The sequence below is a fragment of the Xyrauchen texanus genome, chromosome 22 (genome assembly GCF_025860055.1).
Source record: "Xyrauchen texanus isolate HMW12.3.18 chromosome 22, RBS_HiC_50CHRs, whole genome shotgun sequence".
NCBI lineage: Eukaryota > Metazoa > Chordata > Actinopteri > Cypriniformes > Catostomidae > Xyrauchen > Xyrauchen texanus.
The window spans coordinates 28,215,516-28,235,067 of NC_068297.1; the positions used below are offsets into that span (position 1 = coordinate 28,215,516).

General features: G+C 38.2%; 1 protein-coding gene across 2 annotated transcripts in view; it reads right to left on the bottom strand.

Annotated features, from left to right (window-relative positions):
• Positions 1–12,235: 12,235 nt before the first annotated feature.
• The window catches only part of LOC127662525 (cysteine-rich motor neuron 1 protein-like), a 195,672-nt gene continuing 188,355 nt past the window's right edge, over positions 12,236–19,552 (bottom strand). For both annotated transcript variants that reach the window (XM_052153746.1, XM_052153745.1), the window contains exons 16-17: positions 18,298–18,485; positions 12,236–17,780 (exon numbers count right to left, since the gene is read on the bottom strand). In XM_052153746.1, the coding sequence (XP_052009706.1) occupies positions 17,604–17,780; positions 18,298–18,485 (365 nt within the window). In that variant the 3' untranslated portion in view covers positions 12,236–17,603. The remainder of the gene's footprint in view (positions 17,781–18,297; positions 18,486–19,552) is intronic.

Here is a 19,552-nt window from a genome sequence, read left to right on the forward strand (position 1 = left end):
ACAGGGATATTGTCTTAGCTCATCTGGTTTCTCTGGGTCTGAGACTTAACGTCAAAAACAGCGTTCTCTCTCCCACTCAGGAAATTATCTATCTGGGGGTTATATGGAATTCGATCACGATGCAGGCACAGTTGGAATCATGTCCATTCAGAACACCCTGAGCAAAGTCAAGCTAGTTGCACTGTTCATCAGTATCAAGGAATACTAGGTTTCATGGCATCTGCGTCCACGGTGATCCCTTTGGGCCTTCTGCACATGAGACCGTTTCAGCTGTGGCTAAAGCCAGGGGATTTCATCCAAGGGCCAGTCCCCCAAGGCAAATAAGGGTTACGCACCACGCGCTTCGTTCCCTTTCTATGTGGTTCAGCCCCCGGTTTCTTACCTTGGGTCCGACTCTAGGTGCGTATTGTTGTTGCAGGTTGCTAACGACAGACGCCTCCCTGATGGAATGGGTAGCGGCCTTAAGTGGTTGTCCAGCTCAAGGGGAATGGGAGGGTCGTCAGCTTGATTGTCACATTAACTGTCTCAAGTTGATGGCTGTATTTCTGGCCCTGAAATACTTCCTCCAGAGGCTGCCATGTCTTGGTACGTGTGGACAACACAGCGGTAGTTTCTTACATAAACCACCAGGAGGTCTGACTCTCCTCGACGGCTTGCCTTGGGCGATTCCGGACAGGAGGGACCTTCTGTCTCAGGCACAGGGGATAATATTTCATCCCGGGCCTGAATTGTGGAACCTTCATGTTGGGCCCCTGAGGGGTACCAACTGAGGGACACAGGGATTTCTCCTGAGGTTTTCGAGACCATTTTAAGGGCCAAGGCTCCCTCTACTTGGAACAAATCTTGGTGAGATTTAACAGGGCAGAAGTGGACCTCTTCACCTCAACAAACAGCACAATGTCTCCCCTACTTCTCTCTGAGTCACCCAGCCCCCCCCCCCCCCCCGGCGCATAAATGGCACAGAATGCGCCTGTATGCATTCTAGTATTTCCCTCTACTAGAAGTTACACCAATAAATGGGGAGTCTTTGAAAGATGGTGCAGTGCACGTAATGCAGATCCAGTTAACTGCCAGATTGCTTCAGTTCTGGACTTTCTGCAGGAAAGACTGTCAGCAGGCATATGCCACGCTACTCTCAGGGTCTATGTGGCCGCCATTTCGGCTTGCCACGCCTTGATGGACGGGGTGCCCTTTGGGAGGCATCCTCTACTCGCTCGCTTCATTCGTGGAGCCATGCGACTGTGGCCTCCTGCTAGGAATAGGACCTCTTCATGGGACTTAGCAATAGTCCTTAAGGGACCCCCTTCAAACCTCTAGAGTCAGCGTCTGTCAGACTTCTGACTCTCAAGATGGCTTCTTATGGCGATTTCTGCTCTAAAGAGAATTGGGGACCTACAGGCTCTGTCTGTTTTGCCAGCCTGTTTAGACTTTGCCCCAGGAATGACCTTACATCCGGTCACTCTCAAGGCCTTCTGCTCCCCGCCAGAGAATGCCGGAGCAGGAAAGACTTCACAGACTTTGTCCAGTCCATGCCCTTCAGACTTATGTCCACCGCACTAGCCAGTGGCATAAGTCAGGGCAACTATTAGTTTGCCATGGGGGCCGCAACAGGGGTGCGGCCGCCACCAAGCAGACTATGTTGCATTGGGTGAGGAACGCTATTGCCCTGGCATAGGAGGCACGCAGTCAAGCTTCGCCAGTAGGTATCAGGGCTCACTCTACCAGAGGGGTTGCCTCCTCCTAAGCCTTGGCTAGAGGTGTCCCTCTGCAACATGTTTGTGATGCGGCAGGCTGGTCCTCTCCGCACACATTCATCAGATTTTATAGTTTAGATGTTCATGCCACTCCGGGCTCTTATGTCCTTGAGTCGACATCTCAAGCTCATGTCTGAGACCTCTCATGCTCTTGTGAGCACACTACACAACCGTAGGGGGTCCGGACAGCCACAGTGCGGCGGCGTGGGTATTCTCGTTCCCAAAGCATTTTTCAGCGCAGCATCAGAAGTGTAGCTTTTTGAAAAGGGAACGTCTTGGGTTACTTAAATTTAACCCTTGTTCCCTGAAAAAAGTGGAACGAGATGCTGCGCTTCATTGCCGCACTGGAATGCCCCAGGACTGCTCTTCAAAAAAAATACCTGACGACGTGACTGTGACGCATCTATTTATAGCCCTGCTGCAGGTGCATCCAATGATTACACCGGCAGAGGCTATAAATTCCGGTCAATTTTCATTGACGTGTTGCACACATACTCATAGCTGGTCACACCTAAAGCTGTTCCCAAAGCGCAGCATCTCGTTCCGCTTTTTTCAGGGAACAAGGGTTACACTTAAGTAACCCGAGACATTTTCTAGTCAAGACCTCAAGGTACTGTATGTGTCTACACAGAAACTGATTTTACCATTCTCCTACCATTAAAAATATTGACTGGAGTAAAAAGTGAGAAAACTAGCCTACTTCTACATCTACTGCTGCATACTTTTCAGTTTTAATAAATATGCAATTGTCATGTTTAATTATAAAACAGGACAACTGACCTTTGAAGGGGTGGATTATTTAATGGCATACAAGCACAAACAGGATCATGGGTGCTGCTACAAGAATGATCTTTTAATTATGTAAGGATGCATTCTTAACTGTTGCAAAAGGTACTTGTGATAGCCCCAGGTACCACTCCGGCAGCTTTTTTCACAGATACAGCATTATTAAAGGTGCCCATGAGAATTATGTCATGCAGCAGGACAATGTAATTCATTATGCATTGCAGTTAAACACAGAACATTTGTTCCATTTACACTTTTCCCAGCAGGGCTTTAGAGCTTTTCTACAGAGGGTTTTCCAGTAACCAAATGTTATTTAAGAAACTTTTCATGCTGTTAACCCCCCCTCTCTAATTCCTGATTGAATCATGTGCTAAGCTTAGATGAGTTGCTTCTCTAGACAATCATGAGAGACTTAAGCCTTTTTCCATGATGAAGGATATTTTAATTAAGCATTGTTAAAACCCTGCCACAGTTTTGACTAACCAATGATAACAGGTTAGCTGCTGCAGTCTTATTTATTTATACTATGTTTTTGAATTGAAAGCACTGTACTGGGAAAAAATTATTGTTGTGCTTATCAGAGATATTGCTCCATCTGAACAGACATGTGAAAACCATGTCTTAAAGTTTCGTGGTTATGGCTCGGGTGGTAGAGCGGGTTGGCTGCTAATCGCAGGGTTGGCGGTTCGTTTCCCGGCCCACATGACTCCATGGGCCGAAGTGTCCTTTGGCAAGACACTGAACCCCAAGTTGCTCCCAATGGCAGCTCTGCCGGTATTTGTGTGAGTGTGTGTGTGAATGGGTGATTGGGACACAGTGTAAAGCGCTTTGGTAACCTCTAAGTTTAAAAAACGATATATAAGTGCAGACCATTTACTATTTGAACATGTATTCAAACACATTAGCACATGCAATTGAGAGCAGAACAACATGGTGTGTTATGGAGTGTTAAAGGAGCTGTTCATGATTTGTTTAATACCACGCATAAATTATCCATATGAACTGACAGATATCACTCAATTAGGTGTCCTGAGAAATCACATTTGTCCCCATCACAGCCATAGGCTCTGAAAAATGCAATCTGTAAATATGTGTGGGAAGCAAATATGAGCTTCTACACTTCTTGTTGCTACGGGACTCCAAATAAACCAGTAAATTAATCTTGCATATGAAATTTACAAGAATTTTGCAGGACAAGAGTTCTAATCTAGACTTGACTGGTTTTAGCTGGCCTAAATCAGTGGCTACCCTGGCAAAAAAAAAACTAGAATTCTGGCAAACTTGCCACTCATTGATTTCACTTGCAAATGAGCTTGCGATTCAAAATAGTTATTTGTTATTTTTGCTGTAATCTTTAGTATATTAATGTTTACTGACATTAAATAAAACCAAATTAAGACAAGGACTTTATATAAAGACAGTAAATATGGTTCATTTTGATTTTATGTTGATTTTAAACTAATAATTTTTGAATACTAAGGAACTCAAGTGTTCTTACAGATAGCACCTCAGTAGCTCATGCTGCCTTCCGGACTGTAATCATGTGAATGGTCTGAATTCTCCAGCAGTGTGTGAATGTATGTGTGTGTGTGTGTGTGTGTGTGTGTGTGTGTGTGTGTGTGTGTGTTTATTGGGCTTAGCCTTCAAGGATTGTGTCAGCTGATGAGAATTCGGGGGGGTGAGGCACCAGGCAGGACAGTCAGCTGAGGGCTCAATCCCTGTGGGGAAGTATGTTTTTAATTCAGAGGATCAGTGGAGTCTGTCTGTGGTGTAAACCTGAAGCACACACAGATACACACACTTAAAATTATTACATTTTTTCCCTCAATAATCACAATCGCTTCTGTAGTATATTTGAAAATGAACAGTATGTACTCTTGAGTGCATTAGAGCTGGGATGTCCAGTCAGAATTGCTTAAGCTGTGTCTACCAGTATGGCATGAATGAATTGTTGCTTAGTGTACCATTATTGCTTTGTGCATTTTAAGGTAGTGTGATGTAACTGTTCCCTCAACCACGAATAGAATCATCTGTAATAAATCCATAATATGCCTAGTCATAATGATCATTAATAGAACAGATAGGTTAATAGATCTTTCAAGGTGAGGTGTAATTTTTTCTATGGTAAAATACTTATCAGGCCTACTCCTATCCCAGTTTAATATGCAGAGGCAGATATAAGTATTAAGCTATAAGCCATTTGTGGGTTGATTTTCTAGAAAAAATGGTTCAACCAATGGTATGAGTTTGCAGATGGGGTAGTGTTTTGGAAACCTGTTTAATAACAGTCATTATTTTTGCAGTTCTGTTAAGTGCCACTAGTGGAACAGAAATGCTAAACTTTACCTTTAATAATCAGTTAAAATCCATAATATCCAGTCATAATGCTAAATAATAGAACAGACCATTTAATTTTTAAAGGACTATTAAATGAACAGCATGCAATGAGGGAAAAGCCCTTGCCATTTGCTCTTTGCTGCTATAAGCACAATTTTGTCAGTGGGGAACGTCAAGATTTGGTCGTTCTCCACCTTGCTGGTTTGCAGCAGCTTGTTCCATTAACATGGTACTGCTCTGACAGAGCCGCCCGCATTAGAGTCACAGTAAGGGGATTAGCCGATGGACATTTCTGCCATGCCTGGTCAATTATGAAAATGAAAATCGTCAAAAGGTTGACGTTTACATACACTGCATGTCACAAAAACCTTCACTCCACTACGTAAATGCACATGCATGGATGTAAACAAAGAGGTTTATTGTAGTTCACTGCATGAGACAAAATGGGATTACATTTAAAAGGGATAGCTCACCCATAAATTCTGCATTCATTCTGCACTCACCTTCATGCTCATCGTGTTCATCCAAACCCGTATGACTTTCTTTCTTCTGTGAAACACAAAAGGAGATGTTTGGCAGAAGGTTATTCTCAGTCACCATTCACTTTCATTGCATCTTTTTTCCACACAACATGCAGTGCTGGGTAGATTACTTCTGAATTGTAATCTGGTACTGATTACAAATTACATTAATAAATTGTAGTCTGTAACCTAATCTCTTAGATTACATTTTAAACCTTGTACACTTATCAGTAGTGAACCCTGCTCCATCTGTTCAGGTCAAATTTGACCCGAAACATCAAATAATGTTTTTTAAGAAATGTAATATCACTTCACTAAAGTAAAAATGTAGATTTTATGGTATTTTAAAATTTTTTTTTTAATAATATTTACAGATTTACCTCTAAATTACACATTCATGTTCATATAAAAAAGCACATTTTATGTTATCTTCTCTTCAATAAAAAATATTTCAGTAAATTGAAAGATTGTCAAAATATCAGCATATTTCATGCATTTTTGGTCTCCGGGTTGCATATAGTCACTTCGGAAAAAATATTATTAGCCTGATGTGGAATCAGTGGAAGCCTTTGTGAGATCATTAATATAGTCAAGCAAACCTGAGTGTGTGTGTGTGTGTGTGTGTGTGTGTGGATGTTTTGTAGTCTCACCTCTTCGCTTATGTGTGTATATGTTCTGCATTTTGTCTTTATTTGACAAATAAAAAATAATGCTTTGTGTTTTAGTCTCTCCCATTAATTTCCTCTGACAGCTCAGATTTAGGAAATAATTTTAATATATATATATTAAAAAAATAATTATTCAGGTTAAAAATGACCCAAACAGTGATAAAGGGTTAAGGTAATCTAATCTGATTGCTTTGGATTACTTCTGACCTAATTATTGTTTATTTGATGTCACATACATTCTAGTAGGATAAGCTTGCACCATTTTAACATGTTGCTTAAAGGCATATTATGCAGTAAAGAAAACTTAATTAATGGATCAAAACACGAGAACTGATTTGATTTTGTGTGTGTGTGTTACTCACTATTTGTCTGTTTCTGAGTGAAAAAAATTATTTGTGGCAGGGCGGAGGGCGGGGCCGGGTCGTGATCATACACACCCGGTCCCTTATCAGGCAAATTAAGCCTCCGAGAGGAATAAAGGCCAATGACAGATGGTGGTGCAACGAGAGAGAGATAGTTTACGGACATGTCATTAAACCTATTTTATAAGGGGCAGTTTTAATCATTAAAACTATTATTTATATTGTCAAGCCAGTTCTCGCCTCCTCCTGTCCATTGAATACGTTACACTGATGCCGAAGCCCGGGAAGGAGGAGGGATGCCCGTAGTGGAGTCATCAACACTGCCGTCCTGCCATCCACCGTGGGAGGGAGTAGACCGACCGCCCGGACGCGGTGAACGTCCGCCGTCCGCGAGGCGAGTGAGGACTGGACTCCCCGACCGCCTGGAGCGATGGAGACGCTGCCAGGTGTGGAGGAGAGCCCTGCCACATTCTTACTCCAGCAATTTTGGCATTTGCAAACCCCTTCTATGCGTGGTAACAGAACAGTATTATTATATTTGTCTGCCAACATCATAAAAAACTAAATGTCTCAAAAGTTGTCACAAAAGCAAAAGGGCATTCATGTACATTTTTTAAGCCGAGTACAAATACAATTTGCTAAACTACATTTTGTTTACCACACTAATGCAGTCGCTTTGGCATTTATGTGTGGATTACCACTCCATTTTCAGTGTAAATATGGTCAGGTCTGTTTGTGCAATTCCACCCCAATGAACCATCCCATTAATAGTAGATGTACTGTTAGTAGAAGGTAGTTTTCCTCCTAGTTTTTCTTAGCTTCTCCTCTCTTTTTCTTTGGCATACACTATATACTCATTCTGTATAGATGAAGCCATATGTCATGTCCTGTGTTCATACCTCAGTGCTGTATAACAATGAAGTGGAGAATAAAATAAATTCTAACAACCTGAACATCAACATTATTGAAAACCAGCAGAACTGTTATGCATTTAAGGAATCAAGCTTCACTTATTTGTAACATAGACCTTTCTGTTATCAACAAGAACCATGATTATAACTCTATGGATCTCTATGGATCAGCACACTGGTAAACGTCATCTGACATCCTCTGGAATCAATCAAGTCTTCATATAGAATGCATAAATGATAAAGATTAACATCAAGTGTCAGTGTTGCCTTCTACAACAGTACAGATATTTCTCATGACCTTTCAGCAAATATATATGCCTAATAAACACTGTTAGACTTTTCAGTCACCATACTGCTTAATATCTACTGAGAGCAGCATACTGCTTAATATCTCATTTGTCTTACAAAAGTCACTAATTGAGAGTGCTGACTTCATATTCTGTCACTGCCTTCACATCACATTATGCTCTCGTGCCATTCATGTGACTGCTCAACACAGTTGATGTCTCAGAAGCTTCAAGAGCGCGCATGTGTTTAATGTTCCACAGCTCTCTGTCGCCCTTCTGTGGTCTGATTGGGTAACTGCGTTCTCAAAAGAATGTCGGTGTAATTTTATCTAAATAATGTGGGGTGATTTACAGTATTATTTATAGCTAAATTTGCTGCAAAGATCCACAGACTTATAGGATCCTACTAGGTTGCTGCCCCTTGTATGAAACATTCCCTTTTACATGTCAATAATTCTCAAATGGCTTGAACACAGCTGCGTTTAAACATCATGTGATGCCGTATGTTTATAATAGTTCTTCTTATGGTCAGTTACTCAGATTCATGAAGCAGAGCTCGACTATTTCTGAGCTGATGGTGATCACACTGCAGAGTCTGCATAATATAGATTTTTAAAGTCAATAAATGTTTATTGCTAAATAAATAGACACTTGGTTTACGGAACACAACACTGTTAGTGTTTTAATTAATGAAAGGGGGTGCATCGTTTTTATCCTTTTATACTATTAGTCAAGCTTTCTTGGACCAAATAAAATAAAATAAATTCATAATTTATTTTTGTCAAGACCATTTCCTTTCTTCTCTCTGCCCCTTATAAAATAGGTTACAAAATGCCGTCAATTATTTAATACACCTCTCATGTTATCAAATTCTTCTTAAAATGTGTTTAATTTTATTTCAAATAAATGTAAAATGAATTATACAAATTATATTTGAATGGCGGGCCATTAAAAAAAAAAAAAGGCCATGGAGATAATCTTCCTGACATAATAGACAATAGAAGAAATACTAGTTTTAAAAATAATATTTTAGTGGTGGGGCATAAAAAGTTACAATTTTTGAGGTTGATTCCTTCCTGATTTTGTAGAAAATGGGGGAAAAAATTATAATTATTCATTATTTCAGAAATTATCTTTTATTATCTTGAAATATCAAAATATTTCAGTGGTGGTGCATACAGTAAAAAAATAAATAATTATATTTTAGTGTTGAGCATAAAAAGTAAAGAAATTTTGAGGTGGTGGATCCTTCCTGATATCATAGAAAATATGTTTTTTTCTTTTCTTTTGTTTATTAATTTAAAAAAAATGTTTTAGTGGTGGGGCATTAAGTAAAACATTTATTAAAATCCAAGGTGGTATAACCTTCCTTTTATGTTGGAAATTTAAAGTCACTCTTGCCTTGTGATATGGTGATCTATCATGCTGGAAAATTCACAGATCATCACCAAATTGCTCCTGGATCGTTGGGAGAAGTTGCTCTTGCAGGACGTTTTGATACCATTCTTTATTCATGGCAGTGTTTTGGGGCAGAATTGTGAGAGAGCCCACTCCCTTGGATGAAAAGTAACCCCACACATGGATGGTCTCAGGATGCTTCACTGTTGGCACAACACAGGACTCATGGTAGCGTTCACATTTTCTTCATTTTCCAGATGTCCAAACAGTCGGAAAGGGGATTCATCAGAGAAAATATCTTTGCACCAGTCTTCTGCTGTACAATCCTTGTACTTCCTGCAGTATTTCAGTCTGTCCTTGTCGTTTATCCTGGATAGAAGTGGCTTCTTTGCTGCCCTTCTTGACACCAGGCCATTGTCCAAAAGTCTTCGTCTCACCGTGCGTGCAGATGCACTCACACCAACCTGCTGCCAATATTGAGCAAGCTCTACACTGGTGGTGGCACGATTCCGTAGCTGACTCATCAGGAGGAGATTGTCCTGGTGCTTGGTGGACACTCTGGGACATCCTGAAGGCTCTCTCCTTGAAGTTCTTGATGATCCGGTAAATGGTTCTTTCAGGTGCAATATTCTTTGCAGCAATTGCCTTGCATGTGAGGCCATTTTGATGCAAACTGATGATGGCTGCATGTCTTTCTTTAGAGGTAAACATTGCTAAAAAGAACACAATGATTGGAAGCATTTCTTCCCTCCTTTTATAGCAATCAGTCTGCTCTTATAATCCAATCAGAATGATAGAGTGATTTCACTCGTTGACACTTTCCCAGATGCTGCTGATATGATTAGTGAAATTATGTTAGCTGGTCATTTTTTGCCAGGGCCAAAAAACTGTGGAATTTGGGTTTTTGTGATAAAGTTCACAGTTTCACATAAAGTTCAGTTTTTTGGCCAATGAAGCTTTTTGCAATTATTTAAAATGCATCTGATCACTCTGCAAAACATATACAACCATCTTGTAAATAAAGATTACATTACATTTGTTTTAAACTAGATTTTCATAATTTCAAACATTCTTATGTGATATTAATCCATATACATCGCCCTCTTTGCTTGTGAAATGATTAACAAACAGTGGATATAAAAAGTATACACACCCCTGTTAAAATTTCAGGTTTTTGTGATGTAAAAGAATGAGACAAAGATAAATCATGTCAGAACTTTTTCCACTTTTAATGTGACCTATAATGTGAACAATTCAACTGAAAAACAAACTGAAATCTTTGTGGGGGAAAAATGAAAATGAAAAACCTTACAATAACCTGGCTGCATAAGTGTGCACACCCTCTTATAACTGGGGATGTAGCTGTGTTCAGAATTAACCAATCACATTCAAACTCATGTTAAATAGAAGTCATTACACACCTGCCGTCATTTAAAGTGACTCTGATTAATCACAAATAAAGTTCAGCTGTTCTAGAAGGATTTTCCTGACATTTTCTTAGTTGCATCTCCGCCATGGTCCGCAGAGAGCTTCCAAAGCATCAGAGGGATCTCATTGTTGAAAGATATCAGTCAGGAGAAGGGTACAAAATAATTTACAAAGCATTAGATATACCATGGAACACAGTGAAGACAGTCATCATCAAGTGGAAAAACTATGGCACAAAAGAGATATTACCAAAAACTGGATGTCAAGAAAACTGGTCAGGGAGGCTTCCAAGAGGCCTACAGCAACATTAAAGGAACTGCAGGAATTTCTGGCAAGTACATGTGACAACAAATCTCCCGTATTCTTCATATGAATGGGCTATGGGGTAGGGTGGCAAGACAGAAGCCTTTTCTTACTAAGACAAACATCCAAGCCTGGCTGAAGTTTGCAAAAACAAACATCAAGTCTCCCAAAAGCACGTGGGAAAATGTGTTATGGTCTGATGAAACCAAGGTTGAACTTTTTGGCCATAATTCCAAAAGGTATGTTTGGCACAAAAACAACACTGCACATCACCCAAGGAACACCATACCCACAGTGAAGCATGGTGGTGGCAGCATCATGCTTTTGGGCTGTTTTTCTTCAGCTGGAACCGGGGCCTTAGTTAGGGTGGAGGAATTATGAACAGTTCCAAATAACAGGAAATTTTGGCACAAAACCTTCAGGCGTCCGTTAGAAAGCTGAAGATGAAGTTCACCTTTCAGCATGACAATGACCCAAAGCACACATCCAAATCCACAAAGCATGGCTTCACCAAAAGAAGATTAACGTTTTGGAATGGCCCAGCCAGAGCCCAGACCTGAATCCAATTGAACATCTGTGGGGTGATCTGAACAGGACTGTGCACAGGAGATGTCCTCGCAATCTGACAGATTTGGAGCACTTTTGCAAAGAAGAGTGGGCAAATATTGCCACTTCAAGATGTGCCATGCTAATAGACTCCTACCCAAAAAGACTGAGTGCTGTAATAAAATCAAAACGTGCTTCAACACAGTATTAGTTTAAGGGTGTGCACACTTATGCAACTGGGTTATTATGAGGTTTTTAATTTTTTTATTTTCCCCCCTCAAAGATTTCAGTTTGTTTTTCAAATGAATTGTTCACGTTATAGGTAACATTAAAGGTGGAAAAAGTTCTGACATGATTTATCTTTGTCTCATTCTTTTACATCACAAGAACCTGAAATTTTAAAAGGGTGTGTAGACTTTTTATATCCACTGTAGTTAGCAGGTTTCCATGAATATAGTTGGTGCCACCCTATCTTTCAATATTAATAAGAGTTCCCAGTACACCAATTGGAAAAATTGTGTCTTGTTCTGGTTTTTAGGAATGGTAATCCTTCTCTGCAATGGGACGGGCCAAGTTGAATAATTATTAAATATAAACACTGAATAATTATTAAATATGGCTGGTCTTGTGCTAATGTATTCATGTCACAAAGTCATAGATTTTGCAACAAGACAATTTTTAAAGCTCAGTTTCAATAGATAGACTTTTTGGACTGGGGAGGAAGTTTGAGTTCTAAAAGTTTGAGCATGTTTACATAATCAAACTGTTTTATCTCAAATGAACACGGTGATTTAGTTTTTTTATGATATGACCCCTTTAACTTTGTCTTGTTACAATGTTATAGTGTGATCTAATATTGCGAACACAACAGAATTGTGGGATTGATCAAAAAACATATTTGTATCTCTCCATAATAACAGGACAAAACTCTTAATTGTTTAAAAAGTATTTATTGTGCTGCAAAGTAACAAACAAAATAATACAAGAATCTGGAGGAAAAAAAATCTGCTGTGCTACAGGAATTCAGAGTCCATATTTCAACTACACTTTTTTTTTTTCTCTTCATCATGACCCATCTTGACATTCTTCTTTTTTTTTTTTTTTTACAAGAACAATAAACACCAGTAGTATACAAACTCTAGAAGGGCTGATATTTCATATAGAAAGAAAAAATAAAGAGGGTGGAGGGGGGATACGAGGACAAATTTCTAGAAGCTCCTCTGGCTTTAATTTTTCATTGGGACGACCATCCTTTAAAAGAAAAAGAAAACAAATTCATCGTTGCTCTCTTTGAAGAGCCAAAAAATAAAGAACAAATACTCTATAAAGTCTTGTATTTTGAAACACTCTTTAAGAGGCAGACATTTGAGCTGCGTCCTCTGCTACTTTCAGTTTTTTCACTCATCAATAAATTATTAAGGTCATAGACAATATATTACATCTCTAATTTTTACCTCTCACCCAACCTTTTTGTATTTTTTGTTTTGGTGAGTGACACTCAAGTATTTACAACAATACTTGGAGAATGCACAAAAAAAATAATAAAAACCACCCCGTAGAACCCAAATAAATGTGCCCAAATCAAATCTAGTCCGTGATGTTCGGCAGCTTTCAACCATGAACTCAAGCACAGAGTGTTCAGAGGCAATGAGGAGGAAATGTTGTTTTGTGTGTGGATATTGAATTTGAACTTGAAAGTGGGGTATGCACAGATCTCAGATTGCTTGTTAAATATGGATGACATCTTGCTGAAATGCTGCCGAGTTTATTTTTGTCAGAGCCGTGTGGATGTTTGCTTGGCCTCTCAAAAGCAATGCTCCATTACTAATTACTGTTTACCGTTTGTCTAATGCTTTTTGATTGGTTATGACTGAATGACAGGACAACCAATAAACTGCTTCATTTCCAAAATTAAAAACAACAACAAAAAATCAGAAGTGTGGTGAAGAATAAAAATGAGCGAAGGGTCCAAATCGGCCTTTACATTTCAAGGGCAAGTGGTTATTTGTGAGTTACTGTATACATTTTTAGGTAATATCTACACATTTATGTGCTTGAATTAAGGCAAAACCACGACTCTGTGCATGGGTGTAGATTCCAGGGGGGATGGGGGAAGAGTACCCCCCCAATGTTCAAGCAAAATCCACATCCTTGACTCTGTGGCATTGTGCTGATAACACAGTACATTTTATATGACGAAGGCTTTGTTATAACAAGATTGTGAGTGTGTTGCAGTTATAGACTCAAGCTCTGAAACAAATTGGGTGAATCTCATGAAACCTTTCATGTCCAGGTAATTTTTTCACTCCCAAATTGAAACTCAACATGAAATTATATTTTGCTTAAACAAAATGACTCAGCTGAAAACAATGAGAAAGGGAACCAGGAAACCAGACATGAAGGCAAAAATACATTTCAAAATAAGAGTCCACTGAAAAAAAAAAAAAAGCTCACACAATAATACCGTAACAAACTGTATTACAGTAATTTTTGTTTGTTTTTTACAGTCAAAACAATTGTAAAACTAGAACAAAAAATAATTGTATGCTCAAAAAAAAAATATTTTTAAGATTTACACATTTCAATTTTATCACAAATTTGCATTAAATTGAACCGAGTTATCTTTAAGAAAATCCAATTTAAAATAACTATATATTTAAAGTTTTCTTAATTTAATTTAGTAAAACATTACACAATTCAATTTGATGGAATTTTTGATGAAACTGAAATGCTTAAATCTTAAAAATAGGCAAAAATATGTCTTTGACTGCTATTTTAGTTTTCTTCCATTAAAAAACGAATTCTAATGAACAATCATTGAGAATAATGCATAATGCAAAAAATTATTATAAAGTCAAATATCAGGACACATTCTGGCAATGAGAATTTGGGGGAGAAAATCTGGTTGTCATGAAAATAATATTGTTTTAAAAAAAAAATGTAACAGTCCTAAAATTTTCTTCATGCAAATTATATAATTTGTAATTTTTCCTGTTGACTTTAGGGTGAAATGTAACTTGGACATGTTTTCTTAAGATTCAGCCCATTACCACTGCACAGGGTTCCATAAGGTTTTAGGGGGGCAACAAGGGCATCTCTTTAAAACAATTTGTTAGAAATCAAAATAAAATCAAAAAGTGCCAAGTTGTATAATTCTACAAACAATATCATGTACAGATAAAGATACAACCAAGACAAACTATCACAAAGCTACCTTTTACCTCCCACTGCCCTGCCCTAACCCCTCACTTCAACAGCTTATGTCCATCAGTATTCCAGTAGTTCAGACAACTGAAGAGACTTCACTTACAAAAACAAAGGCTTTGTTCACACTGGACAGATACAGTATATTTGAAACATTTGAAATCTGATCTGATCATTCAGACTGAGTTGCATTTTTAAAAATCTGATTGTAATCATATTTAATCTAAACACATCTGCAAATGTGGTTTGAATCAGGTCAAAGATCATATTTTTGCTGCAGGTCTGAACAAAGCTAAAGTGGGCCCCAAAACATTTGAATGAGATAAGCTTTACTATTAGAAAAAACAAGAGGGAAAAATACACTCACACAAAAAAAAAAGGATTGAATGAGATGTTTGTCTTATTCTGTATCATCATCATCATCATCATCATCATCATCATCTGTGCTTTTCTGAATTACCCGTCAAACAAGAAAGGCAATGGCATGCCTGTCATGATCAGTTCGCTAGTATAAATCTCTTTTTTTATCAATCATAAATACATTCATTAGGAAAATTAACTAAGAACCTTACCAATGTCATGTGTGCGTACATGTGCGTTTGTGTGTACACACTCGTACGTACATGCAAACACAAATACATACACACACACACATATATACTCACATAATATTTCATGCCTTTTCTTTTTAGCATTAATATGTACATAAATGATCCATTTTTAAGCCAAATTTGTTCTCAGCTTGAAAACCCAAACAGAAAGGTGCCTCAGTAATGTTTCGAAGCTTCCAGAAAAGGAGGCAGTTTCATGACAGTACAAATAAAAAAACGAAAAACAAGCAACCAAAAGCATAATATGTTTCAAACCCCCTACCAAAAGTCATCAGATCAGATTTTTGAGACTCATTCTTGAAACACGGGCAAAATGTTGCAATCTTGTGTAAATTGTTCGTAAAACCATTCTTACGTTAACTGTAGACAAAGTCATTTTTTGTGTAAATGGTTTGTGTAAATCATTCAAAATGTTCAATTTGTGTTTATGTCATCAACTAAAACTACTAGGATGTAGTAATATTTCCTCAAATATGAAATGTCAACAATTTGTGTGAATAATTTAGAGAAATTACTAGTATGTAGTAATTGTTAATAAAACCATTCTTACAAAAATGTGAGAAAAGTTTTTAGTGTAAATCGTTCATATCCTACATATCTGTATAAATCATTTAGAAAATTACTAATACACAGTTATAATTGTTCGTAAAACCGCTCTTACGTAAACTGTCGACAGTCAATTTTGTGTAAATCGTTCAAACTTTAAATTTTTGTATGAATTGTGTCGAAAAATGACTAGTATTTAATAATTGTTCATAAAACCATTTTCCATAAATTGTCTACAATTAAGTAATTTTTGTATGAATAATTCAAATCCTTAATAATTATTTTTTAATTAATTATGTTTAGTAATAATTCCTAAAAACTATTCTTGCATAAATTGTTAAAAATGTTATAATGCTTGTGTATATTGTTTAAATCCTTACATTTTTGTGTTAATCGTATAGAGAAATCATTGCTACGTAGTAACGGAAACTGACGGTAATTTTGATATTTTTGTTTAAATCATTTAAATCCGTAAATTTTTGTAAGAATCGTTTAGAGAAATTACTATTATTAAGTAAATGTTATAAACCATTCTTGCTTAAATTGTCGACAGTTTAGTATTTTTTGTGTAAAAGTTACATTTTTGTGTGAATTATAAAGAAATTTCTAATAATAATTGTTCGTAAAACTGTTCTAATGTAAACTGTCAACAATGTAGTAATTTTTGCGTGAAACTTTTTGTGTAAACTGTTTAAATCCTTACAAGTATTAAGTAATCATTTGTAAAAACCATACAGAGTATTGTGGACAATTACCGTAAGAACTGTTTTTACAACAAATGGACACAAGCATTCGTTCTGCTTGTGCTTCGTAAATGCTTCTTAAAGGACACAAACTGTCCTCACTACATGTTTTCATCCCTACGAAATGAGGTTTAAAGAATCAAAGCAAAAAAAGCAGCACTTGTAAAGCATAGCCACAAATCCAAACCAGTATCGCTTTGTTCTTTTGTTATCTTTGTCTCGCTTCACAACCCTAAGATTCGTTTCAGTAAATTATATATTTAAGGAGTGTAAGTCAATCTGCCCTTCATTCTGGGAGAAAGAGCAAATGGTGTTTGTACGGTTAAATGGGAAACGCTCATACATGTTAGCAGAGATACAATATAGAGAACCCACACATCCATTTACCAGGAAGATCTAATGTCCACTGAGTGGTTTAATCTGTTGTCTTCCATTCATCTTTTGAAAAGAAAAAAAAGCTTGGCCAAACTCACCCACAGCACTGGGGAATCAAAATCTTACAGTAGCATCTCTTAAAAAAATGGGTCTGTTTGCTACAGCAGACCTACTTTCTTTCAATTTTCCCTCTCATTTTCCGCCACACAAACACAGTTCAGCATCTCCTCTGCCTCGGGGAAGTAAAGGTCTTCTCGCCCTCCTCACCTTCTCACCTGTTCTGGGCATATCAGATAACTCAGAGAGAAAAGCTTTGGTTCAGCTTTAAATGTTCACACAAGCACTCCTAAAACTTTTTCTCTTTTTCAACTGAAAAAGTAGGAATGCGGGGAAAAATGCATTGAAAAAACAGCGGTTGTCCGAATCCCAAGTGTACATTAGACTTCACAACTACCTTCAACTTGTGCCTGGGCATCCACGAAAACTCACACTCACATAAAAATATGCTCAACCGATCACAAAAATATTCTGGAAGAGTCCTCACCGATATAAGATATCACACTCATAGATGCGGCGTCCAGCTTCAGGTGAGGCTTTCAGGTGTTGATGTGTGATATATATTTTTTCTCTTTTGCTTGGAGTGACTTATGTGAATATTATATTTGTTATTCATTATCAGGGTCTCTTCTCTATCCACTTGGCTTTGTCCATCTCTATAGTATTTAGTAGATGTTCGCGTGCCAAAAAATGTTTGGCAGCTGAACACAGGCTCAGTCTCTCGTTTTCGTTTTCGTTCACTCACTCTCTCTCACTCTCCTGTTGCTCACGCAGTCTGGTAGAAGTTGTCAGCTTGCAGGTTGTTGTGTTTCTGCATGCTATAGTAACCGCTGTATCTTGAGTCGGGATCTGCGATGCGGAGCATGCGCTGGGAACTGTCCACCTGGACTTTCGTCCCCTTCTGGCAGTCCACATACACCAGCTGGTTATTGAGACACGTGGGCTGTATGACAGAAATAACAAACCACAAACACAGGCAGCTGTCTTAGAATTTTCACATTAGCACAGCCAAATAGTTTCAGGCCAAGATACTGCTCATATAAAACATTAATGGCGTTTTCACACTGGAGATTTTGTTGCACAGTCCGTAAGACCTCAGAGTTTGTTTTATTTGTTTGGTGTGACCGCAGTAGATTAAGCCTAAGGGCACAACAAGCAACTGCTTGTTCATGTGGATCACAGTATGGTTCTAAATGAAAATGAAAGCAACCTGGCGTAACTTAGCGAAGTGAACCGCAATTGGTAACACCTAATTTGAATGACTCAACATTTCCTTTGCATTTCCTAATGCATCTGGTTTCAGTAGTAATATCAATGTGACAATACTATTGGGGGGTGGAGTCAAACTCGAGTTCAGATGAAGCAATTGAATCAAGTGTGAAAACACCTGAAAATCATGATAAATATCTCATGTCTTGTGATTGATTGTAACTGTGCAGTAAACTGAAACATATAGGCACCTTTGTGGGTGTGCGGTAGCAAGGCACGGGAATCCACTGCTTACGTTGGTTCACCAGCAGAAGGGCGGTTATGGTGAGCATCATCATCAGGATAGGCAGTGCCACCCAGGCCCAATGCAGACTAGAATCCTCACTTGGCAATGGCGTCTTACCATCTAGGTATGGCATCCGCAAACTCCCGAAGTCGCCTAGAACATCACACAACACGCTGTTTGTACATTTTGCTCCTTTGCTCACAGCTGACAGCAATAAGTCATTGAGGTGATATCAAACTTTTCAGTACCCATCTATACCATATGAAATACAAATATGGCTTGATGGTACAGTAAAATGCCTGAAAAGCCTCACATCAGCAATTAAGGTAAATGCCAGAATCTTGTCAGAAAGACACACTCACATCAATCTTTATGAAACAAACATTGGACAAAAGAATAAATGATAGATTCCAAGCACAGAATATCAAAATAAACAACAAACGGCTTCCTGAAAATCTTCAATGATGTTGAAGTTTGATGTAAATTACTTTTTGAAGGTTAGAAAATGCAGATGAAGATTTCTGATTAATTTAGCCTGGGTGACAAAATATGTCCTATAATCACAGAATGAAAAGCAGAATTAATTGTGGTTGTTCAACAGAATGTATATATAAATATACACTCACCTAAAGGATTATTAGGAACACCTGTTCAATTTCTCATTAATGCAATTATCTAATCAACCAATCACATGGCAGTTGCTTCAATGCATTTAGGGGTGTGGTTCTGGTCAAGACAATCTCCTGAACTCCAAACTGAATGTCAGAATGGGAAAGAAAGGTGATTTAAGCAATTTTGAGCATGGCATGGTTGTTGGTGCCAGACGGGCCGGTCTGAGTATTTCACAATCTGCTCAGTTACTGGGATTTTCACACACAACCATTTCTAGGGTTTACAAAGAATGGTGTGAAAAGGGAAAAACATCCAGTATGCGGCAGTCCTGTGGGCTGAAAATGCCTTGTTGATGCTAGAGGTCAGAGGAGAATGGGCCGACTGATTCAAGCTGATAGAAGAGCAACTTTGCCTGAAATAACCACTCGTTACAACCGAGGTATGCAGCAAAGCATTTGTGAAGCCACAACACGCACAACCTTGAGGCGGATGGGCTACAACAGCTGAAGATCCCACCGGGTACCACTCATCTCCACTACAAATAGGAAAAAGAGGCTACAATTTGCAAGAGCTCACCAAAATTGGACAGTTGAAGACTGGAAAAATGT